The sequence below is a fragment of the Dicentrarchus labrax genome, unplaced genomic scaffold (assembly GCF_905237075.1).
Source record: "Dicentrarchus labrax unplaced genomic scaffold, dlabrax2021, whole genome shotgun sequence".
Taxonomy (NCBI): domain Eukaryota; kingdom Metazoa; phylum Chordata; class Actinopteri; family Moronidae; genus Dicentrarchus; species Dicentrarchus labrax.
The window spans coordinates 10,348,586-10,376,206 of NW_026136720.1; the positions used below are offsets into that span (position 1 = coordinate 10,348,586).

The window sequence follows — 27,621 nt, forward strand, 5'->3', positions numbered from 1 at the left end:
CACACACACACACACACACACACACACACACACACAAAAGCACACTCGTGAGCGCACACTCTGTGCAGCATCTTTCAGAGCTATTCAGATTCAACAGTAGAGCCAGTGAACTATTCACCTAGCTGTTGAACACATTGAGAGCTTATTAAGCGTCTTTGCCAACCTTAGAAAGGCCAAGGATGTAATTTGCCAGTCACACACTGGTTTCACAGTCTGTCTCTTTAACACATCTAGCGCCCATCTAGCATCCTTAAGTCCTCAGAATGAGACAATTAGCGCTCAGAGACAAGGCCAGTGCAGTCAATGGACGAGGAATGGCAATGTGCAGGGAGACAATTTAGCAGAGGGATATATTGTGACGGAAGAAGAAAGAGAGAAATAAATGAAGGAGAGACAGACAGATAATTGGGGAATGGTCTTTTTAGATTGTCGAAGAAGCTAGAGGAGATACAGGAAGAGCAGAGAGACAGACTTTTATGAGTCTGACAATGAAAGGCAATCAGATGGGAGTGAAGTGAAAAAAGAAAGCTGGAGCATGTGTTCAACAGCAGACTAATTTCATGAACCTCTTTCACTGATTTCTAGAAGGGTTGGAGAAAAGGAGTAAGGGATATTGAAGGAGCAGGGGAGGACAAGTAATTCATGCATGTAGGAGAAACATCAGCAATGATTTTGTCATTTAACCCTGCCTGGTCTCTGGCCTGCAGAAAAAACTTTTTTATCCAATCGCTCTACAATCAAATATAGCAATCAATCAACAGCAGTCTATTTAGTTTCAACTTGAGAGGAAAATAAGACTTTAAAACTCAAAACGACATGTTAATATCGATATTTTTTGCAGTGTAACTAACTCCGCTGTACTTTGTTCTGTGACTTCACCCAGTCCTGTAACTGGTCTACAGGGCTTTGGACAGAGGGCGGTAATGTAGCATGCAGCTGAATTAAAGGGGTTGGTATTTAATTGCGGCCCACAGATGGCCTCATACATCTTTGGATCATTTAAAGGGGCGGTGGGCTGAGTAATGTGTGTGTGACACGGCGCTGTGTTTTATAAGAGAGCCCCTATTACACAGACTGCTCTATAAAGAGACACAGTCAGCGGGGGAGAGGTGTGGTTAAAGGACCAGTTTGTAATTGTAGTGTGACACCCTCCTTTTAAACTCTGTCACCTCATCACTGGCTTTGTTTACATGGAGATTTATTAAGGAGACCAAAGTAGTTTTTTCACTCTGGAATAGACCTCAGCAAAAACTGAGCAGGATTTTAAAAGAAACTATGTCAATAAAGCCACAATTTCAGTAAAAAAAAAATCATCTTTTAACACGTTTTCCTTCACTGGCTTTCCATTCTCCGTTATCAGTTTGAGACAAAGAAGGAGTTTTTAAACATGAGCAAATTGGAAAAAAGAGAAAACAAATGCATACAAAGAGAAGAAAACAACAAGATGAGTGGAGAACCTATGAATAGGCTGCAAGTAAAGGAGGAGTTTGAGCAGGGGAATCAAAATTAAATGAATGAGAAGTGGAACTGGAGGAAAAGATGAGGCCAGGGATGGAGGGATATGGAGATGGCTAAGGAGAAATGAAGTGAGGGTTATGTTAAGGAGTGTGTGTTTGCGGTGGAGTCCCAGCTGTTATCTCCCTGGGGGTTCCAACAGCTGTCACGCACTGTAATAACACACACATACACACAATTGCTTTGTTCTCTTTCCCCATATCTATACACCTCCTTTTATCCTCAGTTTCCCTCTTTTTATTAGCTGATATTTTTTTCTTTTAACCCCATCTTGGGTTCAGCCTCCTCTGTACATGTTCATTTTTTTCTGTCCACATTTCTCTCCTCCCTTTTTCTACACTGCCTCCCTTTCTTAGAGAGATAGGGAAGAGAGAGTGGGAATGATGGTAAGGAAGGGTGAAGGAAAGAGAAAAGAGGCATGGGAAGCAGGAGGACAGCCCTTTCATGTGTCCGTATCCTCCGGTCTGCATAGTCCAGATTACATTCCCTCTCCTTAGCGAGACAGCTTTTCCAATTTCTCCCAACCGAGGGAAGACAGGTTGAGAAGAAGCAGTTGGTTAACTGCATTAACTCATTTTGGCCTCCTCAAAACGTCTGGTACCCTAATCCCTCTCTGTTGACATGGCAGGACGAGGGAGTATGGCGCTGGTTGATAGGGAGGTCCTCCTGCCACTCTGGAAGACACTTGCCCTCCCATCTCCCTCTCATCATGTAGCTCTCTTCTCTTTCTTCAGCATTAAACAGCTCCAGCTCAGAAAATTCAAACGGACAAATTGGAAATTTGTCTTTAGCTGCAGCTTTGGCACTTTAGCTCAAGCACAACACAGTCAGACAAGGAGAGAAATTGGATTGGAGTTTTACGAAGAAGTGAGGGAAAGGAGGCTCCTGGCTAGACACACTCAGACAGAGAGGAGTCTGTATAGAGGACAAGGTGGATGGAGTGGGTGCAGCTTGGATAGAGGCAGGTACGGTTGGAATGGCATGTACATGCACCACTATATAGACTTTGGTGTTGGGGGATGGAGAGCATTGTTGTAGGGGAGGATACAGGGGAGATCTAGAGGGATAGAGGGGGATCAGCGGAGGAAAAGGAGGAGGGGTAAGAGAAGAGTGATTATGGTGGGTCTGGGCTGCCAGGCCTGATAAATGACTAATCAGGAGAACAGGGCCTTAGGTCCCTCACAGGACCACTACTACTACAGGCTTATCACATGCACGGGCTACACACACATATACACACCGCACACATGCAGCCTTACACACTTGGACACAAAAGGAGAGACTAAGAGAAAAGAGAGGGATAGGTTGAATCCATAGCTGCCTCTCTTGGACCGGCGCTCTGCTTGGAGAGCTGTTATAGATCCACCTCTGCCTCCTCCTCACGCCTGTCTCACCTCTCTGACTCCTTGCTCCAGGTCTAATAGTCCGCCAAGGCTGGGACAAAGAGCAGGTCACACAACCGACAAACTGTGGTTCTGCTACAAGATGATATATCCGCTATTTTAAAAGGACATAATAGTTAACAACCATTTCAGGAAGTTTTTGTTTAAACGTGTATGTAGTAATATGCCGAACTGCTACAAAGAAGAGCACGGGATATATTGTAAAAAATACAGTTAGTCTGGCTAGTTAAATCCTATCTGGCTGCATTCCAAGCTAATGATCAGGAAGGGATGGGAAAAGGCGGGAGACAGAATTATTGAGAGGAGGGAGTAGGAGGAAGCAGTGGTGATGGGGGTATATGGACGTCTTTGTGTGCCACGCTCCATTGACTCGGCCTCCATACCTCAGCAGCCATGTGATCCCAGTGTGATGCTGCTAATAGTGACACCAGCAGGGTCGAGAGCAAGTGCGAGGGCGAGACAATCGCGGAGGGGGTGGGTTGTTGGGGGGGCTGGGGAGGAGGGATGGCAGAGGGCAGATTGCAAGAGGTAGAGGGAGGACAGGAAGAAGGAGCAGGAGACCTGGCGGAGGAGGAGAATAGCGGGAGCAGAAATGGAGAAGGAGAGACGGATGGGACTGTGGTCTCTGTGGGATTGTGTGCAAGGACGGCCAAGTTGGTTATTCCGTCCCCTTGTACCTTTACGTCCCCCCATGTCCCTTTATGTCCAGCCATGTCCCTGGACACAAAGTCACTCGCACAGCCAGATCACCTCTGTAGCTTATATACCTGAATGAGCAAACTGTGTTTTTACTCCTGTGGCTGCTGCTGTACTGGCAATATGGCTTTGTGTATGTATGTATGTGTGTGTGTGTGTGTGTGTGTGTGTGTGTGTGTGTGTGTATGTGTGTGTGTGTGTGTGTGTGTGTGTGTGTGTGTGTGTGTGTGTGTGTGTGTGTGTGTGTGTGTGTGTGTGTGCTGAAAGTTAGACATTAACCTACACAAGGTTTGTCTGCCTCCCTCTGGGGCTGAAGGACATATACATCAGTTCTTATACCCATTCATTTATTTTATACTGTGCCTTTTGTGTGTGTTTTCAACATGTTTTTTTTGTTTTTTAATGATTCATCTTAACTTTCTTTCTCATTATTCAGTTTAAAAGTTTGATTGTTTTGTGACCTGAAATGCACTTGGGATCAAAAAACGTATGTCCAAAAAACATTTATTTGGGCATTTACTTTTCCTATTAAGTCTCAGTATCTATGTACTCTTCATACTCCACGCGTTCCCCTCGGTCTGTGCTCAACAGTAGATAAAGATGAAATTCTACCGGTCTAATTCATATTTCACACCCAATATGTATCCGTGCCGCTCCTGGGGCAGCCGTCATAACATGGGAAGTGTTGGTTAAGCCTTCCTTGCTCTCTGACTGTCACTCCTGGCTAACTCTGAGCCGTGTTGAAGCCTTGTGATGCATACTTTCCTCTGACTCTCTGTCTCCACCAATCACAACCAGCAGCCCCATGATGCCCTGTGATGTGGTTCCCACAGATGCCGGTGTCCGTGGCGATAAGGCCTCACAGATGAGCAATCTGATTGGATTAGCAGGCTCTTTGAACAAGCCCTGACTGGCTGTTTGCCGGCGGGATGCAAATGAGCTCCTTAAGAGTAAGGCAGAGACTTGACCTTTATTGGGCCTGGCAGTACGGACGGTGGCACGGAGGGAGGAAGGAGGGGTAGAGTGTAACATCTGAAAGTAGAATTGTGGGAAGTGAGGAGGTAAAAGTATATCACTGGCAGACAATACTTGTTCTGTCTCTCTCTTTTTCTCTTTCTCTCTCAGTCTTGCTTAGTGTCTTCATGGTGCCACTGTCCTGCCTGGCTGGTCAGCCTTCTGGCTGGCTGGCTATGCTCATTTGTGTCTGTGTGTCAGAGCCATTTGCCGCTGTGTTTCACCCTTTCTGACAGCCACTTAACCTCTAGGCCTGGCAGCATCCACAGTTAGGATTCTTGACCCAGTAGACTGAAGCTCAGCATAGTTTAAACCAGTGTTGTAGCCAAGACATGATCAGTTTGGACCAATACAAGAGAAGTGAGTTTTAATGCTAATGCTTCATACAGGCAGTATCACTGTGTGACAAAATGTAGTCCCTTCATTTATTTCAATCAGACAACTGAATTGGCACAGCTTGGGTGCCAACACAAAACCCTGCAAGGTTGTCGGTAATAAAGTTGAACCTGACTCAACTTTTCCACATTCAGTGTCATCCGGGAAGGTTTTGTTGCTTTAACCAGTGAAACTTATGCTAATGCATATTTTTAGTAGACTGATTTGTAACATAAACACTATATTAGTACTGTTTACCTGGAGATTGTTACAATTAAAGATAAATTGATTGCTTCTGTTCCAAGAACTGTAAAATCTGGTCCAATAGTATTATGAACCACTGTGCAGTGTTTTGTTATCTGACAAGTCTCTAAAACCATGGATAGATTTATCATACAAACAGGCCATCCTGCATCATATGTCATCTCCTCCCCGGTACCTGAAACAACATGTCGACACCAACGCAGCCCCTTGCATTGTGGGAACACAATTCTATTTTTGGTCTTAAGCCTGGTTAGACAGGACAGTAAAAAAGCAACATACTAAGATTGAGACCACTTATATTTGGAGAGTAGATGTACTGGTGTTCAATGTAAAGATATGGGACTTTGTTTCCCCTCAATACAATAGTAATGAAGTCTTTTGGCAGTACTTTGTAGCAGTAATCATTGGAGATTGCCAGTTTTTTTTCTGATTCAGTCAGTGATTGTTTGGGGTTTTTACTTGGTAAATGATGGACAATCATGTTATAGTCATTGGGGAAAAAACTTATTTTAACATTTGAGGTCAAGACAAAATGGGTTGGATACCAAAGGAAAGACAATGTCAGGGCCCACTGGTCTGATGACCGGTCTGGAAAACAACTTGATTTCATGTTAACTGTGCTCTGGTGTCCCCTAGGTATAGTACTGTGTGTATTAAATGTTGGAGAGTTACTACAGTAGGGGCTTGGAGGAATCTTTTTACTATTTTATGTGAACACACACACACTCACTCATGTGCACTCACACATGCTGTATGACCTCATACTGCCAGCAGAGGAAGAAAGTCAGGTTGGGGCTGTAAGTCATGCTAGATAAATCCTGCTTTTGTTCCAGAGAGACAAGGTTGTTTTGGGTGTGGAGGGACGGAGGACTAAATGGATGGAGTGGTGCCTATACAGTTTTAAGAGCAGGTCCCACTGTTAAAGGCTTTAGGCAGCATGGCCCTTCTCTCACCCCCCTCCTCTCCCCTGGGGGGTTTTATCTGCCCATTTCCTCCTCTCGTGCCGGGCCCTCGGGACGCCTTAATGGCGCCATGTTCCCTGTCAGTCAGATATTTAAATGGAAACCGACCATGAAAGTATGGCTGCTCAGGGCTGGCTTGCTGTGCCACGTCCTTGCTCTCAGCAGCCAGAGTCAAATGCAGAGGCCCAGACCCCAGCCTCAAGCTCCAGACAAGCCTGGGGAGGGGGAGTCGGGCTCAATCTGCAAGTTTAATATCCCCCATCAGGTTTTAAACCTGTTTACCTTGCAGATTTGATCAAGGATACTGATGCAAATGGAGGCAAAGGCTCCTTGCACTGGAAACCTTCTGTCCAGAGGTTCATTGATTCATGCTAAATGGGTTCAAGCATCATTCTTAATCACTCACTTGACTCAATTGATATTGTCCTAAACACAAAAGAATATTGGTTTCTCTTCAAAGCCTGCATATGTAACAATGCACTTGTTGTGTGTTTGTGTAGCTGGTTTTGCATCGCTGTTGTCTTTTGCCGCAGTTATAATAATCACTGTGACAATTGACAGCTGCAGGTGGCCTTAGCAACCCTCACCAGACAACCTAATTTAACCCAGTAATAAATCTCTGTGCCCAGTTGGCCATTTTAGCTGTTTGGCACAGGGCACTGTAAATTCACCCTAATTAGATCCTCCCTCTACTCCTCCCACTCTCTTCCCCCATCTTCCTTCTCTCCTCTGACTCCCTCCCTCTCCCCCGTTTCCTCCCCTGCTCATTGGTACATATGCTCATACACCTGGCCTGCATCGTTACCTGTTTACAAATGACCAGGCTGGTTCTGCTGGCTTCAGCATCCACTCCGCCACACAGCACTGAATCTCTCTCTCTCGCTCTCTAACCTCCCCTGTGTCATAATTAGACCTCAGAGCTCATGTTTGCTTAATATTATAATCCAGTACACCTGCATTTCTCTCTCTATAGTGCTTAGGTGTACCAGCTGCCCCACCTAAAACTCCCCCACCCTTGACCTCATGCAGATAGAGTTTTGGAATTGATGTTACCAGAAACTGTTAGCAAGTGTATGTATTTTGTTTTCACATTTTCTTCGCACTAAAAGGCCCACAGCACACCCCTCCTTTTTGCACTTCCTTTTAAAGGTATGAGTATTGAGCATGGGTGTGTGTGTGCGTGTATGTGTGTGTCAGGGGTGTCAGTGTCAGGGCTAATGGTCTCTAGCAGGGGCGCCAGCCTGAAGATTTATGCCACAAATTAGTCAAATGTGATCAAACAGCAACCCAGTTAATCATGCAGGACCCACGTTTGTCCCTGCTTTATCTACAGGCATAATTATAGACACCCATTCCTGTGACAGGCCAGCGGCAGGCCCCTGCGGAGTGATATTGGGGGACCGCCACGCAGTGTTGTCACGGTGATGAATGTCTTAGGGGTGCAGGGAGTGTTTTAAACACGTATATACTTAACACCCCCTTGTGAATGCTGTGAGTGAAGGCATGGCCCCTGCAGAACTGGTCTAACTGTTAGATGAGGACCGGCTTCCTAAATGAATATTAGTGTGAATGAGTCGGGTCCCCCTTCCCTCCCCAGCCTCACAATTTGAAGTACTTCAGCCATTAAGAACAGGCGTTGCCATAAATTCAATTCATCATATGACTACCAATTCATTATGTGTTAAGTGTTGACTGGTTAAAGCGAGCTCTATCACTCATCCCCTCCCATTTCAACTGCCTCCTCTGCAGCCTCGCACAACTTGGAATGTGGGAATGGGAATCATCCGGCAGTATTCTGTTATTCCAGGCCATTACCATGTGCCAAGCTGGGAAAGAGATCCAGTGATGTGTGCTGCAGTTTGTGATTGGAGTGGATCCTCTCTCTCTCCCCCTCTGACAGCCATTTTAAACACTCGTTTATGCAGCGCTTTTAATATCAATAAGAGAAGCAGGCAGGCAGGCGGACAGGCAGCAGTTTCTTATACACACACACACACACACACACACACACACACACACCTACACACACACACACACACACACACACACACACACACACATACACACACACACACACACACAGAGTGACACACACGGCCTGGCTGGAAATCAGCAGCCTCCATCTCCCTGGTATGACAGGGTGTGGTAATTATGTCTCTGTGAGAGTGTGTGCTGTTTGCTGGGTGAAAAATGATAATGGGGTGATTTTTAAGTGCCATATCTCCCGCACGGGTAATGAAAAGTACTTTTAATCCAGTTCGGAGGAACGGAGGGGTGGAGGAGAGGAGTGGCTGGGGAGAGGAAGCAGAAGGGTCTGTTGTGATGGGAGGAGAGGAGGAGGAGTGGAGGAATAAGAGGGTGCTCTGAGGGTGGAGGGATGCTGATAGAGGGAGCTGAGGAAAAGAGGGAGATGGGGGAGTTCTGTATGGAGATGAGGGGAGAGGACGAGACGAGGAGCGAGGAGAGGTTTCAAGGCAATGCAGTGGCTGAATTGTGTGTGTGTGTGTGTGTGAGAGAGAGAGAGAGAGAGAGAGATGGGGGCTTGTGTTGTTGTGCCAGGGGAATGCCTAAGCCTTGGCATGAAGCTTGAGCTCAGCAATTAGAATAATTAAGAGGGACTGACAAGCTTTTAGAGTCTCTCCCTTCCCCTCTCCTTCTCCTCCCATCTCTCTCTTCCTCTCTCTCTCTCTCTTTCACTCTCATTCCTCTGCCAGCTGTAAATGTGGAGTATGTCAGACAACATTTTGTCAGTTTTGTCAGGTTAATACACACGTGCATTTGTTAGAAGTATGGGATTGTCAGGTGCAAGGGGAGACCCAGCAACTTTAATGCATGTACATGATAAAGCTTGCATTAACAGCAGTCATATATGATACAATCATGCTGTGGAAATATACCATTCTGTTAAACAATTCAGTAATATTACTGTGGAGTCGGGATTGCCTAAAGGGCTTAACACAATCACACCTTCCAAGTAAAAACTGAAAGAATAGGTGTGTTGTTATGCACACACAAGGCTGTGTGTGCGTGTATATGTGTGAGAGAGAGAGAGTTCACTAATGACTTCACACCCCATTAGCGCCTTTGCTTGATATGTCACACTTCATTATGTACTTAGATCAGTGGTGCATAAACTTGGAAAAGAGTGTAAGCACGTATGAAGTATGTTTGCACTGGGGAGTGTGTGGCTGTACCAACTTTTGGCCACAACTCCCTTCTTACATAGCAGGCCAGTAGTGGGTGTTATTGTTTTGTTTTGGGACCTATTTTTACGTTTTATATAATTTGTATGACCCAAAATATTTGATTCTGGACTACATTGTTGGATAAGAAAATAATTTCCCACATTGCTGTACCTACAATGAATAATAAGTTGTCTAAAATACTACGGTGTGTTAGGTAACTTACCTAAATCTATTTGATGTTTTTTTATGTAAGAGGCTGCAGGAACTTATGCTCTTATAACCTATAATAGACAGTAACTTTACATAGCATAAATTTTGTTCAGTGAAGTCTCTTTTCACCTGCATTTACTCCCGAATAATTTTGGAACCAGTTTCATTCTTCCTCTGACCCAAGCTTGGCTCTGGACCCAGAATAAGATTGTCTCTGGGTTAGTCCGTATAATCTGTATGCAGGACACATAAGAGCAAAAAAATAAATGTCCTTGTCTAAGCATATACATTTCTATCTGTTTAAATCTGCTTAACATTTTATAATAGGGGTCTGATATATGGAGAGTTTATTTGTCTTCATAATTTACAAGATCTCTTGTGTGTGATTCATAGATCAATTACTCAAAGAGCCACCACTGTCCAAACATTTATTCCACTGTTTAAGCATGCCTTTGTATATAAATCCATCATAAAATCCTAAGTGTAAACTATGTGTGTGTGTGTGTGTGTGTGTGTGTGTGTGTGTGTGTGTGTGTGTACGCACCTATGCAGGTATCAGTGTTTGTGTGCACGTGTGTGTGCTTGTATGTGCATGCAGCATATGTGATATGTTTTAATTCGTTGTAAACAGACAGCGGTGCGGCCAGGCAGGTTAGTTTTATCAGAGTGTGTTTATCTTAATTCCCCTCAGTCTCTTTTAGTCCTACCATCCATTACCTGTCTGAGGAGGCAGTGTGCTCTCCTGGGCCCCACAGGCAAACATACACTGTTACCTTGGCGCTTAAAATATGATGATATGAGAGTATGTATGTATTGTTCACTGCGTGTGACTAACTGCCTGTGTCTGTGTCAGTTTTGTATGCATTGTTGCCTTGGCTTATGGGAAAGATGATGTTTTCAGAGGGGGCCGTTGTGACCTTGGCTGTGTAAACGGGTTTGTAATGTAATCAGAGTGAAGGAGAGGAGCTTCTCTGACAAGGAACCATAAACAGTCTAATAGATGCATGCCATGCTAACATGACACATCTCACACATCACATCACATCGTATGCCACACACACACACACACACACACACACACACGCGCACACGTTGAGGTCAGGTGCGAGTATATGCAAAAGAGAGAGGGCATCAACATGTAAATACGAGAGATCCACTTTTCATACACACACTATATGTATGCTCACACTACATTACCCCCTGTGTGGAGAATGACAGGCTCTTTCGTGGGTACGACCCACTCCCCATGCTGTTTGTTTTTAGGGTCACATCCTGCCCTCTATCTCCTGACCCCTGACCCTTGACCTTAGTCCGTCAGCCAGCAGACACCAGCACTGTGCTGACAGCTCCCAAACCCACTGACCCCAAAAGCAGAGAGACACAGAGAGAGAGAGAGAGAGAGAGAGAGAGAGAGAGAGACAGAGAGACAAAGCTTTGACCGTCGACCTCTCTGGGAGGGGGAGCAGTGTACACTCAGCAAGAGTGACAGTTTACCTGTTCAAAGAGGTCAAGAAGTGAGAAAGAAACACAGATCTCATTTATGAAATATGAAAAGCAAAGTTAGAAGAAATGAGAAAAGAAAGGGATGTGAGGATTGAAGAGAAGGAGGAGAGGACTGAGGTGGACAGGTGAGGAATGGGATGGGAGGACAAACATGGGTGAACCTGGCTGGTGGAGGTCACACTCTGCCTGAGGAGACAGGTGCCTCAAGATTAGCCTCCACATTAACAGCCTTTACTTACTCTCTCTCTCTCTCACACACGCACACACGCGCACACACACACACACACACACACACACACACACACACGCACAAACACACACATACGTATGCACACTGCAAGCCAGTCCTAGAGAACTCCTATACCACAGGGACGTGGAACTAGTGAGAACACAGCTCTGACTCTCATATCCTATTTATACATCCTTTCCTGTACATTACAATCCTATTTAGCTCGCCCTGCTTCCTACACAATCCTATTTATGGACTCACCCCCACCACACAACCCCCCTCTTCCACTCTCGAATCCTATTTGTGTGCCCCCTCCTCCTGTATGCAGGTGCCATCTATCCAAAAGGCTGCCTACTGGGTGTGTAAGCCGTGATTCAGATTGTGTGTGTGTGTGTGTGTGTGTGTGTGTGTGTGTGTGTGTGTGTGTGTGTGTGTGTGTGTGTGTGTTCACCAGTGATTTGTGTGTTAATGTAACACTGAAATTGGAGTGTTCCACCTAGGAATAAAAGAAACAGTGTTCTTGGACTCTTGGGTTTGCAAACATCAGTCAGGTGTTCTGTGGCTAACTACGAAGCATTTTTTTGTTCTCCAAAGGCATAAAAGCTTGAAAATTTAGTTTTGCCTCACATCATTATGCACTGAGAGGAAATGGTGTCAGTGTATCTCTTAAAGGTGAAAGAGATTGGTGGTTCTTGCACTCTGCAGTGTCCTCTGCCATCTGATGTAATACATTGCACATCCCCATCTTTGCATTCACAAATCGTCCATAAGTAAAAAATGAGTGTCTGTGTCTTCTGTCCCATCCCATCTCCACCTGTCCCTGTGACACGCCTCTTTATCCTCCATTAGTGTATTTAAACAGGACAAAGTGCCTGTCCATATCTCCACCTGACTCCCCTACCTGTCACTCACCCAGTGTTATGAAAGCATCCTCATTCTGTTTGAAGGTGGGACATGAAAGGGGAACGGCAGTCAGGGACCTGGTTGGCCTGACAGACCGGATTAGAGTAGCCGATCCTGGAGAAAGAGCTGCAAGGGAGTAGAGAGAAGGGTGAGGATGTTTCCTGCCTAACTGGATTAGGGGAGGGGAGTGGAGGAAAAAGGTATACGTAGAGCAAGGGTCGTCACTGTCTTTATTAGCGAAATCAAGGTGCAGCGAAGGAGGCGTGGAGACTCGTGTGCCTGTTCGTATTAGAAAGACAGGTGTTGGTTGGCTCTCCAGTTGCACTGTCCCGCAGACGGAGGTAATGATGAGCCAGCAGCAAAAAAAACTTCACATGCTGAAACACAATCTTCTCCTGATGAAACAGAGAGGAAGACAGACGGGCACAAGGTTAAACAACTCACTGTGCTGCTGCTGTACATGTATCTCGCCTTCTTTGTATACACAGCTGGACTAGTTCAAGTTATATTGATGCTTGGTACAAGTCTTAGGGAAAAGGTTTCTAACAAGTGATATATGACGCCTCCCGTTTGGCAGACATTTTTATCCAAAGCCAACATCAGAGTGAAATAGTGTGACTGAACTGAATTTATTAATCATTCAATTAACTAAATGTTCCTTCTTGGTATGGTTCAGATGAATGGACTGTCAGTCTTTAATGCAATCTAATTCTCAGCACACCTCAGGAGAGATGCTGAGAACTTAACTGCTCTGCAACTCTTTAATTTCTCTCACCCTCACACTGCCTTTCACCTGCATTACTCATTCCTCTGGGCGCTTTTGTCACACTCATTTTTGCTTTATTATTTCTCTGCGTCTTATAGTCGAAATCCAGATTCTTCTCTCCTGTAGTAACAGTTTAAGTCGCCCCGCCGCCTGCTATCTTCATCTCTACCTCTCTGTGTTTTTCTTACCTTCCCTCCGCAGATAGAGTCTTCCTCTGTGTCTTTGGGGCCGGCTGGTAAAGACAGTTGGGGCAGTCGATCGTATCAGACTATCAGGCCAGTTCAACCATAAATTACCTGCAGCTAACAAAGCGTGCGGCTGTAACTATTACACAGGCAGTCAAAGTCACCCCGGCCCCACACGGCTGGGCTAAACACTCACACACAGTGAAAGAAAGTAGACCAAAGGGAGCGCAGGGAGAGTGTTTGTGTGAATCTGGTCAGTCACAAACTTCAAAGACAGGCAGTAAAGGTGATGATACAGCCCAGTCAGTGAGGCAGATGATGACTTAATAACAGCAGGATAGCTCAGTAAAAAACAGCAAAATCTTCATATGTTTTTGATATTAATGTTAAAGCCACGTAGAGATATGCCATTTCTTCACTTTACTAGCATGATTGCATCAGAAATTATGGGTTAATGTGTCAATTTAATAATAGTGCACTTCATTCAACGTACCTTTTAACTCTGCTAATCACACTATCACGTTAAAGTTAAAATATTATATTATTTCTAAAATAAATAAAGTAGTTATCCAAAAAGAATCTAAAATATGCAGAGAAAAAAATGAAACCATTATCTAAATTGATTGCAAAAATTCATGCATACAGCTTAAGAGGCTTGGTATTTGTCAATTTAAATTTGTCGTTTAATAAAAAAAACATCCAGCAGGGTACTTTTACACCACAATTTCTCTTTGAAACCTGTCTGCTTATGAAACGTAGATATGCCGAATTACTTCGGTTGTTCCATTTATATTTTTTCATGCAAACATTTTAGAAAATGGCCTATCTGTCTCAATCACTGGTGTATCTGAAAGTACATAACCTCTGCTGTTATTAAGCAAAAACCCATAACACTAAAACATCCAGTAATCTTATAGTATTTGATAATAATTAGAAACGTAACCAGAGTTAATATATATAGGATTTCTTCATCCAGGTGGTAGTGTGGCAGTGTCCACTGTGCCTTTATGTTTAACTATTTGTTGTGTAGAGACAGAGCAGTGCTTTTTTCTCTCCCAGCTGTGTGCGCAGGTCTGTGTTATTGGCTAATTGAGAGCGTGTTCTGTGCTGCAGCTCTGCCCCGGAGGTTAGTGTTAGCACACACACACTGTAGCAGGACAAATGAGAATACACTACGCCATCTGCCCAAGAGAGACACTCCCTCGCCCTCTCCTTGTCCCTCTACCCTTGTCCGCCCCTCTCTTTTTACTCTTTTAGTCTCATTTTTATTCTTCATGCTCCCACCTCTCTCTTTTCACCCCCCCCTTCCCCACATTTTCTATTCTACCTTCCCATTTTAAATGCTTTGATCCACCTCTCTCTCTTTGTACCACCTCTTCATTTCTACCACTTTTGTTTCCTCCCTCCTCCTTTCTGCCACCTGCCTCTCTCCATCCTCAGTAAGTCAGTGGGAGGTGTGTGTGTGTGTGTGTGTGTGTGAGATGTGGGGGGTTCAGGCTGTCGTGTTAAGGTGTTACCGTACTCCGACCACAGACTTTCAGAATGTTCCGTGGGCGCGATCCATAGGCGCTGACACCGAAGGTGACCCCTGGTTGGTAACCTTGGAGACCAACTTTATTAAAATGAATTTGAGTAGAGGGGCCGTCCTGACAGCAGCATAATTACATCGCAGAGCATCAGCACTAATTTATGCAGCCCGCATTCAACCGGTCAGGAGTGCCGAGATGGGGTCAGTGTGGACACACACACCCATACATGCACTCACACACATACTCACAAACACAACACACACACACACACACACACACACACACACACACACACACACACACACACACACACACACAAACACATGGATCAGCATACCAATAAAAATAGGTAAATGCATTCAGTTTCTTCTCACACTGCACAATGCGCTGGCACATCCTTCTCTAGTGTTTTTACTGCTTTGAGGGTCAACGTGTGTTTGAATGTAGGTAGGCATACATATGTGACCTGTGTGTGTGTTTTGTTTGTGTGCTAGAGAGACGTGTGTGTGTGTGTGTGTGTGTGTGTGTGTGTGTATTTAGCAGTGTTATAGAGACACTGGACAGATCGTATTTGAGTCACAGCCTGATGAGTGCAGCACACTGACCTCTGAAGAATCACATCAAATACAGACAACAACAAAATCACAGATAAAATACTGCGTGTTTATTAATGTGACCCTCTAAAGTTTTAGGTGTTTAATCAATAAGCACACTGAGAAAGAAAATCTCTCCCCATTGAAGCTGTCACCAAGGAAATTCTCTCAGGCAGGGTGGCACCTAATATAAAATAATTTAAATGTAAAGTGACCTCCTTTGACTATTTTTTGAAAGGAACAACAACAGTCTACATTAATTATAACAAGTAATGGTAGTTCTCAGAGGCTCGCTCTGCAGTCCTTTGGGAGTAACATTTTTTTAATGCAAAGTTTATTTAATTTCCGCACCCTTTTCCTCTAAACCTCTCTCTAGCCATTTCCTTCTCACTCACACATGAACACATACACAAACCTATACATACATTCACCCATTCAAATGTCAACATCAAGATGGCAACATAGAGACAAGACCAAACCTGAATTTCTAGATGTGAACACCAATTTAAAATGGATAATAACTTACAATCTATTAAAATGAAAAAATACTAACAATGAAATGATTTTTTGCTATCTTGTTGATTGTGACAGATTTTCACTCAGCACACAACTAACACTTTGTGATCCCCATCACTTTTATTCATGTATTGATTAGAAAGGTCCTCTGTGCTCATTAGGCTCCATTAACAAAGATCCATAATGAAGAAAAAAACAACCCAATTCTGATAATGTATCACTGCTCTGCATTCAGGCTGCAACACACAGTTCTATCATCTTTACCCTGAGTTCGGTTTCTGTTCTGATGAAGTTTCCAACGCCCAGTCATAAACCTGGTCTGCTCAGCAGAGGACAAAGCAATAGGCGAAAAAAAATATGAAGTTGTAGAAGATCAGAAGGGAGAGAGGAAGAAGGGGTCAGATGAAGAGAAAGCAGGAGAAATTGCTATAGAGGAGAGTAAAAGGAGGTGAAGAGGTGGGACTTGGATATAAGTCACAACTCCAGTCACTCCATTGTAGCCGTTGTGACCAAGGGCACACTAATCTATCCCATTAGCAGATCTCTTCAACTCTCTCATAATGTTACCGCTAGCTGCTCTCCTGTGACATGTTCCTGGTTTGTGTGTGTGTGTGAGGAAGGGAGTGAGAGAGAGAGAGAGAGAGGAGAGAGAGAGAGAGAGAGAGAGAGAGAGAGAGAGAGAGAGAGAGAGAGAGAGAGGGGATGCATTTGTGTGAGAGTGTGTAGAAGAGACAGTGTGAATGCTTCGCCTGTGTAAGTGTGTGTGTGTGTGTGTGTGTGTGTGTGTGTGTGTGTGTAAGTGTGTGCGTAATGACAGTTCAGCTAGTTGCTCTCTTGTGAAAATGACACGTTCCTGCCAAATTAATATCATTACTATCAGAGTTTAATGGGCCAGTGCTGCCTTCTTATTTAAAACAGAACATCCCTCTCTCGACCTCCACCACGCGGGATGGGGAGGGGGAGAATGGGTTAGAGGGAATGGATAAATGAGCAGGATAGACAATGTGAGCAGACTTTTCTCTTCCCTACTCCAGCCACAGAGGAAGATGAACTTAAGATAGGGTTAAGATGAGCTTTAAAGAAACAAACAGAATATTGAGTATTAAAAAAAATAAAGAAAAGGACTTTCATTTGAACTGAAGCATTCAGTGGGACTAGACTACTTATGATTCACAGTTTTCTTTCCAACGATGTCAGACATTTGCCTAAAAATACATTGCTGTTTGTATGATAGCTTTAAAATGTATCTCTGCTCTGTTGAACAATGGGGCTTCCTTCCCAGTTGTAATGTTAAATATTGTATTCTCAGTAATTGTTACCGCTGGGTACAGGTCTGCTGTTGGAGTGATGGCTGATATCATCACCAGTATTTAACATAACAAAAGACAGATCATTTTTTGCTTTGTATTTTGTGTGTTTTTTTTGGTGGAGAAATAACGCTTAAAGATGTTTGGCTTTTGGGTAGATTTTCTTTCATAGCATGTGTTTTACAGTATGCCTTTCTGGTCATTGGTTTTTATTTTATTTTACAGTACTTTATAGTAGGTGTGTGTACAGTATGAGCAGTCTGTTAGGGTGTCATTCTTCACTTGGAGTCAGCACTGTGATAATGAGTTCATTTGGAAACACACTGCGGGCTGCCTGTGCATGTGGGCGCATGCATGCTTGTGTTTGCACATGTGCTTATTTGCACACTCTATATACATGTGGATATAACTATTTTACATCGTATGTGTGCGTGTGTCTTTTTTTTGGTATATGCACACCTGAAAATGTGTGTGTGTGTGAGAAATTGTGAGTGTGTGAATATGTCAGGTTGCCGCAGGAGACCAATTAGCTGGTGCATCAGTGAGGAGGTGAGCATACACACACCTGTGTGTGGCCCTATTACACCAGCTCATCACACACTCACATACCGACACACAGACAGCATTGCTCTGCTCATAATAGAAACATACTGACACTTATTGTACAATGACCATATGGAATAATGACTTCACTGTGTCAAACTGTCAGACGTGAGTCACCAGCATGCGTTATTTCAACCCGGTGTTACTAACTTAACCAACTTTTGTGAATTATGGGTTATCTTACTGCTGCTGAATGGTTGTCGTTACCAGTATGTACTTTACATTTGAGCGATTCTTTCGCTCAAAACTGCGCACCTTGTAGCGTTCATACACAGTACATGAGATTCAAGAGTGACTCGGTCCAAACTTTGAGGTATTGTGCACTGACGCAATCAGGTGAGAGTGAAAAAGCAGATCACAGCCAATAAAGCAGCCAGGCCTCTTCATGTATAATTCAGATCTTTTATGGTGGGCTATGCACCCATATGGGCGTGCTAAAGGAAGACTAAGGCCATTTCCAGCCAGAGAAAAGCCCTTTTAAAAGCTAATCCCTGTGCCAGAGTCCTGCTCCTTTTACTGCTCCTCTTTAATGAATAGGTGTCCAATAAGGCCTTTTATTGTCTTAGCATATGTTGCTTTTATTAGGGGAAAATAATTAGGTTGTGCGGATCACTTCGGAAGTCCTCTCGCAAGATAAAAATGAGATAGTTTCACAGTGGTTGCGCAAGTCCTTCTAACTCCTCGTCGTTTTCCCCTTGGATGCCTTGTGTCCTAGCTCCCTCATCTCCTCCTCTCCTTTGTTTCCTTCTCCGCTCTCCTTGTCCCCCCTCTCATCTTTATGCCTCCCCTCCTCCTTTCCCTCTTGTCCTTTGCATTCCCTCCACCTCGTTCCTCACTTCCTCTTCTATTGTTCCCTCGAACATGCGGGCATTAAATGTATGCAGCAATGTCGCATTGGACTGCGCATTTACACACACACACACACACACACACACACACACACACACACACACACACGACAGATGAACAATCACAGTGTGACAGGAGGCTGTTGATGACTGACACTCAGTTGATCTTATCTGGTGCAAAAGGGGTAAAGAGAGGGCCACAGAGAAAAAGAGAGAGAAATAGTGCAGGAGGGGGTCTCCGCTGCTGTGTTGTGTTCCTGTCACTCCTACATAGTTTATTCCTCTGCTCCTTTCTTTCTCTGCCTTCTCATCTTCTACTACATCACTCTGCTCGCCTATATAGAAAGAAAGAATGTCAGCACGGCTCATCTGTGATCTGGGACTCCAGGGAAAGAGATCCATTTACCTCCAAGAGGTCCTACTATGACCGTTTACCCATGAGACCTCAGCTACAGTAGCACTGTATACCCGGTCCTTCATGTTATGAGGCCGGAGGGGGATGGGGCTGGCAGGGGAATAGGGATCTGCAGAGGGTTGATGGAAAAGAAAGGGCTGAGGAAGGAGCAGGGGGCAAGGCTGACAGACTGTGAGAGATTGAGCGGGCATGGTGAAGGAACGGAAAGAAAAGGAGGGAGGGAGGAGCCTGGTCCTTCCATCCTGTCCTTAATGCCCCTCTGGGGAGCACACTGCCCGTAGGTGAGTATTAGCCATCAGCCTGTGGGCTAATGGAGGGTATGAAATAGAGTTTAGTACATACAGATGACCAGTGGTAGACTAATCACTGGGGACACCCATGATAAGTAGAGCTGGTGGTAAACAAGCTCTCACAAGTCAGATTATGGACGTGGGTCCCACTCAAAGAAAGGCTTTAGCCTATATTCAATGCTGTTGGATGTGTAGAAGTGAATAAATTGTGCATATGGATTATTTTATTGTGCTAGAACTGAGAAAAGGCACAGCAGCTTCACTCGCTTACATCTAATATGACCTTTGGCCTACCTCAGTCAGGGTGACAGAGGTCACCACAGAGTCAGGGGGGTGAGTGTCAGGGTGTTTTCTGAAGTGTGCGCTGAGGTGTTTGAGGTGCTAATCTCCTCTCCTCCTGGTTGAGTGGTCAAGCTGAATGGAGGTACAGCTTGTTTATCTGAGGGGGCCGCGTTACCCAGGATTCCCTCTACAGCTGGGCCAGGCACGCTCAGCTGAGCTGTCAGCTCGCAGAGGTTACCGTGGCTGAGGGCAAAGATAGCTCAGCACGCACGCACGCACGCACGCACGCACGCACGCACGCGCACACACACACACAAACACACACACACACACATAAACTTCACATATACACAGAGGAAGTTCTTGATTTCAATGATTATTTATTAAATGTAAAATATCTTTAGCACAGATTAAAAATCAGACACCTCCATCTATTTTAAACATCACAGACTGAAAAAAAAAACATTCCTGAAACAGAATCACAATCCCTTTGGAATCCCACTTTCAGGATAGCTAGTCCACTAGGCTGGGCAGAGGGCTGAGGCAAAAACTGCACTCCTCTTGATCCCTATACTGGAGCTACAAGCCAGGAAATACTTTCCAAATGCATGCTGTAGCCTTGTCACATTGGATTGTAGAAAATAATTTTCATCCATCAAGTACCTTTAAGAATTCAGGTATTTACCAGGTATAGATGAGAAAAAAAATTGTAGTTCAACATGTCTGTTATCCTAAAATGTGACTAAAATAGTATTTGCAAGAAATTATCAGCACTTGTTTATTACAGCGTGGGTATTTCAAGTCACAAGGTGCCGCTTTGTCTGTGATTGACAGCTTAACAAACTTCAAGCAGGCTGTAAAAAAAAAAAACTTTTTTGGTTCCAACCCGAAACAGTTTTCTTGACCTGCTGCATATCCAGAGGGCCTCCACATAACAAGCATGGATATGCTGTAATGATCTGTGGTTCATGCCAGGAACTGAACTTCTAAAATTATGTCCCAGGCATAAGGGGCTTTGCCAACATTTAGCACTGCTGCTGAATTGGAGTGCCATCACAGAGGTCAGCTGATGAATGCTCCCCCTCTCTTTTCTGCTCTGCCTCAACCCTCGCTGCTGTACAAATGCCAACTGACAACAACTGACACAGATGGTGAGCAGAAACACAGAAGGACAGGCAAAGGAAGAGAACCACCCACAGGAGTAAGAAAACAGGAAGACTCTACACACACTGTCCAAGAGAGGATATTGCCTGACAATATTATCAACTCATTTATTTTTAATCTTTTCTTTTTTCTACTTTTTTAAATTATTATTTTTTTTTTTTTCAGCACATGCCATATGAGAATTTGGGGATTATAAAAGTACCTGAAAGAATTGCTAGGTTTTCAGCATGCATAGCTGTTTGTATTTACATGTTTATATGTACAGGAATGGGCCAAAAACATACTGCTCTACAGTACTGGGTTTATTTACATCCAGGTCAGAGGGAGAGGTCAGTGTCATAACTACAGATGTGGGGGTGAAGGGTCACATGCATAGGGTCAGAGAAAGCTCATACGGCTGAGTACAACTTGGATGATGAAGACACAGAACAGAACACAGCAAAGTAACATTACTGGTAATTCAACAACATCACATCTCCCCACATAAACCTTTTTGCTTTTGAATACGCTCAATAAGGAGTTTTCAGCAACTGATTATTGCGTAACACTATACAAGGACATTTCTATTGCAAGTCCATGAGGTCCTTGGGTATTGAGTCGATACTTAGATTGGAAGACTTGGATCTGATCCCAGAGCAGTTCCAGAGCCATAGTAGTGGATCCCAGGCTAAGTGCAGGCTCATTCCTGCTTATCTACAGTCAGCTTATTGCAGGGTGTTTCGCGAGTATTCTCTCAGCATTTGGGTGTGTATTTATTACCCACAGAATCAGATATACAGAAGTAATTAAAATCTGCTGTCACTTGGTTCTGTCCTGCTCCTTTGGTTTGTCATATTGCTGTGGTGCTGTGATCTCTATGTTTTAGTTTTAGAATAGAGGTTCAGTTTCGATTTAGGGTTGTTTTGGTGCTCTTCTGTCCCATCTTCTCCCCTCCCTCCCTAAATCAGTGTGGTAGTAGCAGAGCTGGTTTTCTTTTGGGGAATGTCCAAGCAAAGTCTGAAGTCCTGGTCGAGTCTCAAGTCTTCATTGCCTCTGAATGCTGACTGTGCTCATTAATGACACTAGTGAACACCTTTTTAAATGTTTTTTTTACATAGCTTAAACCAGGTCTCCTCAATGCACTTCATTGAATCCTTTAAGAAATACTAGGAAACAGTTTCAAATTTGAGAAAGATGACTTGGAGAGCCCATAATAAAATATTTGAAGTACATCCATGTGACTGGCTTTCTGAATTGCACAGCATTATGCAGGGCAACCAGACAATCATAACAAATCACAATGATTAAGTGAATGCACTTTATTTATCACAGCTACAAAACCTTTGCAATAACCTGCAACACGGCAAATTGCGGGATATTATTTTTATATTATCAGTGAGAATGTATCCAGTCAGAACTGTTTTCAAGTCTCATGTCAAGTCAAGCTGTCAGGCAAGTCCAAGTCTACAGCTCTGCGTAGTAGAGAACAACGCACAGATGTTTGTCGGAAAACTACTGTACACATGGTAAGGATTTACATTTAGTTGTAGAAGATAGAAAGACACACAGCAAAATCCATCAGTTTGTAGACAGCTAAGTTTACAGGCATAATCTACAGTTTCACATGGGTTAGAAATGGCTGTTATGCCAGAGATGTATATGATGCACACTGGTTCAGTGACATTACCTTTCATGTAGATTGTTCTGAGTGTTTATTTGCGTATCCGTTCGTGCTCGTGTGCAGGCACATGCTCGTGTTCTGACATGCACATATGAATACTGTATGTGTAACTGTGTATCAAGGTTGATGCACACCCCCCTCTTGTTCTCTTTCTCAGTACCCAACACACCTCTTGTCTGCAAACACACACACACACACACACACACACACACACACACACACACACACACACACACATACACACAATGATAGATGGCTGTGGTGGGTGGTTGAGCATGTTAATGCCTAATCTCATCAGCCTTATCTTCTACAGAGGTCACAAGGTCAAGTGGTGAGGGGGATGAGCTAAACACCAATAAGATAGCACACTGCTGGATGCACAGCACAGTCCGTGTACTGATCCATGCACTGCTAACTGGACTGTCGTAGGTCATAGAGAAACAGTTGTACAGACTTGCTTTTCTAGGAAAATAATTTAAAGAATGAAGTCAGCCACATAAATCTGGATTATGAACATGAAAGTTTTTTTTTTATCAATATTTCAACTTACAGCGGGACCAGTGTTTGGTAACTGGACACAAACAAACTGCTTTGAAAGTCAGCCAAGTTCAAGGGGGCATCAGCGAGTCAGAGCCTGCAGCACTGAAATCTTCAGTGGAGTTTAAAAGGCATTTAGCTTTCAGACGAGCTAAATCAGATGCCCTAAGCAAGGGAGATGAGTTAAACTGAGCGTGTGTGAACCTGCAACTCAGAGACACTGCTTGGCATTTGTCTGTCTTTGATATGGCAACATGTGATGTGGATGAAGTTATCGCCCTGCTGGCAGGTGAGACAGACAGCGGCGCACAGAGAGATGCTGCCTTTTCATCTGCTGTTTACCAGCTCTCTCATCACACTGCGCTTCAAACACACTCAATCTGCTGCTGCGACGTTACCAACCAGGGCTCCTCCTGGCGGAAGTTTACTTAGAGCTTAGAGGGGGTTGTGTGTAAGTGTGGTTGTGTGTGTGTGTGTGTGTGTGTGTGTGTCTGTGTGTGTGTGTGTGGGTGGGTGGGTTTGTGTGTGTTAATGAGAAAAATATTTCTTGGAATCTGGTTCGTGTGTGTATTTCATTCATTGCATTTGCATTTATGGGCATATTTTTGTACTTGTATGTGAAAGTATGATCTTTCCTACTTCATGTGTGTTGGTTTCACAGCTGCTTTAAGAAGCTGTTCAAACAGTTGGCATGTAATATGGCTCCATAATGCATGTGTTTGTATGTTTGTGTCTTGCCCATGTTTGACTGCTGCGTATGGGGTTGTCTCACTGTGTGCCAGTGCTCTGTGCTAAACATTAGTCCTTAGTCTTCACATCAGTGTTCTCTCTCACTCCCCTTTCCTCCCCCCATCTCACTCTCGCTGCCTCTCATTGGGAGATAAAGAGGCGAGCCATTTCATGTGGCCATATAGAAGTCGTCTCCAGCCCCGGAGTTTGCAGGGAAGCTGTCACAGCAGCTTTTAGCTGGAGCTGCAACATGAAAGATCCCTCTTTGAGCAGTTGGGTTATGTGTGTAATTCTCTCTGACGTGTTTATTCTGCTGCAGTTTCAACTTTCATTTTCAAATGTCACAGAAATCTCCCTCCTCCAAGAATATCCCTACTAATTACTGACTGATGGCACAGGGTATATTAGTAGAACTTAGCAGGTTCCATCCAAATACTGCAATGTTACTTTCACAATGCGTTCAAGTTTGAGATGACATGAAACAGAGTCAAATTCTGGGGTTGAGACTTGAGTGATTTTCAGATTTAAACTTGCCTAAAAAAGGATTTATTGAGAAAGAGCCAGAGGGAAAGCCTTGTGGTGTGTGTGTGTGTGTGTGTGTGTGTGTGTGTGTGTGTGTGTGTGTGTGTGTGTGTGTGTGTGTGTGTGTGTGTGTGTGTGTGTGTGTGTGTGTGGGTGTGTGTGGGTGGGTATTTGTGTATTGTATGTGAAAATATCACTTCTGATTTTAAACACTTAGGTACAGAATTGTACTTGCATCATTTCCAATACTCAACTTTGAAAGCCTGGCTGAACCCATATACGCATCATGTGAAAATATACATATTCATAACCATGGCATTAAAACCTGCACTTTTACAATATACATAAAAGCTGTGGTTTCCCTGGTGATTCCCATCCAGACAGGAGCTGGTGTCAATTTTCTTGTCATAGTTCTGACCTTCTCCACTGTGAGTCTATACATCTGTAGCATTCACATGGTCCCATATAGCCAGAGGTCCTGTACACACCGGGTAGAGAAATAAATAAATAAATAAATATATGTATATAAATATATGTACAGTATGGGGTTATGCTGTTCCCATGGTAATATGACCCAGTCATCATGGGCTGCAGGGAGAGGGGAGAGACAGCGTGTGGAGTCTTTTTTTTTTTCCTGTTGACACTCTGTCCTGCTGTCTCGTTTTTGTCTGTGTGTGCATGTGTCTGTATGTGTATGTGTAGATATGTGTGTCTCACAGAGGACATAGCGATGTGGTCGGTGTCCGTTGTTTGTCCTCTCTGTTTCTCTGGACAGGACACGTCCTAATGTCTGTGCATCAGTAAATGAGTTCTCTGTATTCTGTCTCCTCCTGCAGGCTGACTCCGTCTCGTTGCCTCAGTCTCATGATTCGCCCACTGAACTCGTATCTCTTTCTGTGTGTTTCTCTGTCCACAGCAACAAGGGGCGGCCACCACGGTGTACTGTGCCATGGCTCCGGAGCTGGAGGGGTTAGGTGGCATGTACTTCAACAACTGCTTCCGCTGCCTGCCGTCCATCCAGGCCCAGGACCAGAGCAGCGCTGTCAGCCTGTGGGAGCTCAGCGAGCGCCTGGTTGCAGACAGGTCTGCAGGCATACAGGCCCTCTGATGGACAGAGGAGGAGGATGACGGGGACTAGCCAAACAGGAATCAAAGAGGAAGGATGGCAGGTCACGGTGATGTCCAGTTAGGTGTGAACTGAATAAAAGGTAACTGTACTCTATACAAGAGAGCTGCCAAACCACGGAAGTCAATCTGGATATGTTACGTCACTACAGGGGCTTAAACACTACATATACGGTACAGGAAGGGGTTTCATATACACTCTATTGAATAAATTAAAGTCTGAGTTGTGTTCAGCTCTGCTGTGGTAGTTTACAATGGGAGGTGGGGACGGGAGAAGATTTGGGACCAATTCAGGGATCTCTTAAAGTTTGTTTTCTGTTTATCACCCTCTCAAGTCTTCTCCATTTCACGACTGTCTATTTAAAAGAGCGAAGTTCAAAGAAGCTAATGACCTGTCTTGATAACAATACAGGGTTTCCTAATAAGCATACACCATGTGGCATATGCATCTGTTTCCAGCAATAGTGCACTATGTGGCACATATTGTGTCTTCCCAGTTAATGTCTGTATATTCAGTATCCTCTTGTCTAGTTCTACGTAGATGTTGATGTTTCCTATTGAGATACAGAGAGCGTTGGTTAATCTTTGTGCTAAATCTTTTTGGGCATAGAAGAAATAAGGAGTAATGGGCATGTGACACTCATGGATATATAAACACACTAGAGTGGTATGATCTTATGGCTATTTACATTATTCTGCAATAACTGTATTTCTCATCAGTGTCCCTATTCCTTTTCTGTACATATATTTACAATATCCTGATTTCTGGGCATGTGCTAAAGGGCTGTGGACATCATATTTGTTCTGTTTGCTATTTGACTCAACCTACGTATTAATAATCTAAACTCTGATAAGTCTAAATTACAATTTGGAGGTATTTCTGGGATGATCTTTGTCCATATGAATAGCAAATACAGATGGCGGAGAATCTTATTTCCAGAGTCCGGGATCTTTAATTTCTGTGTTTCTTCCCTTGTTGTTGGAGCAGAAGAATATGAGTGATTTCAGTCTCCTGTTTTTATTTTATCGTCATTGTTTTAATAATGAACTCTGGCTTTGGGTTGGCTGTTGGGTTGCCCGTGAGCCACTGTTAGGACGCTTTTGAGACATTGTGCTTTATGGCAGTCTGGGTGCCGTAGGTTGCTCTTGAAACATCAGCATTCCAGTGTCATGATATCTGTAAAAAAAAAAATGAGAAAGAACATTTAATAAAAATCTGTTTTACAGTAACATTTGTGTGACATCTTTTTAGACACAGAAAGTGGAAATCCATTTATTTGGAGCCCATTAGGGGGGATATTTGCGTAGGTAGCTGACAAGTGAGTCAGCACACTGAAACACTGAAATCTGACAACGTAGAAGAGAGAAGAAAAATGCATTCAATGTGTACTAATAATCATCAGCATTACAGAGTGTGTTTGATAATACATTTATTAAAATGCTTTATTCATTTGCTTTATGTCAGATCAGACCAGCCGATCCCACAGATGACCTGCACTCTCACACCCATGTGTGATGCAGAAAAAGCAGCAGAATAACTGTTCTGTTTGGCCCACACACAAACGCATATAAAGCCTCTGAGTTACACCACAATTCATGATGTTTTTCCAAGTCATTTAATCCATATGCTGTTTTTCTCCTTCTATGCAGGCCTACTCACAGAACACACATTCACACATTCAGTCAGAAACATGCCGTTCCTTCACACAGACGTGACCTGTGCAGAAACTGATACCGGTGTCCTGCTCTGCTATAATCTGTACTGCAGCCTGAGTACAGGTGTCTTATCACTGTCCTTTCACAGCACAGGACATACCTGGAACAGAGATACAGCACAAACACACACTCCCAGCAAGGAATCGAGTGAGAAAACAAGCAGAGAATTTTTTTAATAAAACTGTCCAGTGTGTTTCTTTTCTCTAAATCAACACATCTGTGTTTAGATGCTGTATGGTGCTGTGAACCTGAGGACAGTTACTTTTATCTATTACATACAAAGTGATTATGTTATATCCAAACTTAAATGGGACTTAACAGCAACACCACAGCTACAATGTAAAAAAACATTAATGATAACAAAGGATTGCATCGGCTGCTGTCCGTGGTGCTGATCCGGCTCTGGCTCAGGCCACTTTGTTTCTATCCTTGGTAAAGTATCCATGGAATTATTTGGCATGCATGAGCATTTGCCTGCTTGTTAATCAATTATAGAACATATTTTCTCCATGTGTGTTCAGTCTTCTAGCTGCTGGGCCTTGACATGAGCCTCTGTGAGAGACAAACGCCGCTCC

The 27,621-nt window shown here is 43.8% G+C and overlaps 2 protein-coding genes across 2 annotated transcripts in view; one reads left to right on the forward strand and one right to left on the reverse strand.

Annotated features, from left to right (window-relative positions):
• The window catches only part of wwox (WW domain containing oxidoreductase), a 125,308-nt gene extending 98,748 nt beyond the window's left edge, over nt 1-26,560 (forward strand). Inside the window, exon 9 of the mRNA XM_051382061.1 lies at nt 25,122-26,560. Coding sequence (XP_051238021.1) covers nt 25,122-25,313 — 192 coding nt within the window. The 3' untranslated portion in view covers nt 25,314-26,560. The remainder of the gene's footprint in view (nt 1-25,121) is intronic.
• Nucleotides 19,950-27,621, reverse strand: part of LOC127353081 (transcription factor Maf-like) — a 52,963-nt gene continuing 45,291 nt past the window's right edge. The window contains exon 3 of the mRNA XM_051382062.1: nt 19,950-26,507. The gene's annotated coding sequence lies outside the window, so the exon portion shown is untranslated. The remainder of the gene's footprint in view (nt 26,508-27,621) is intronic.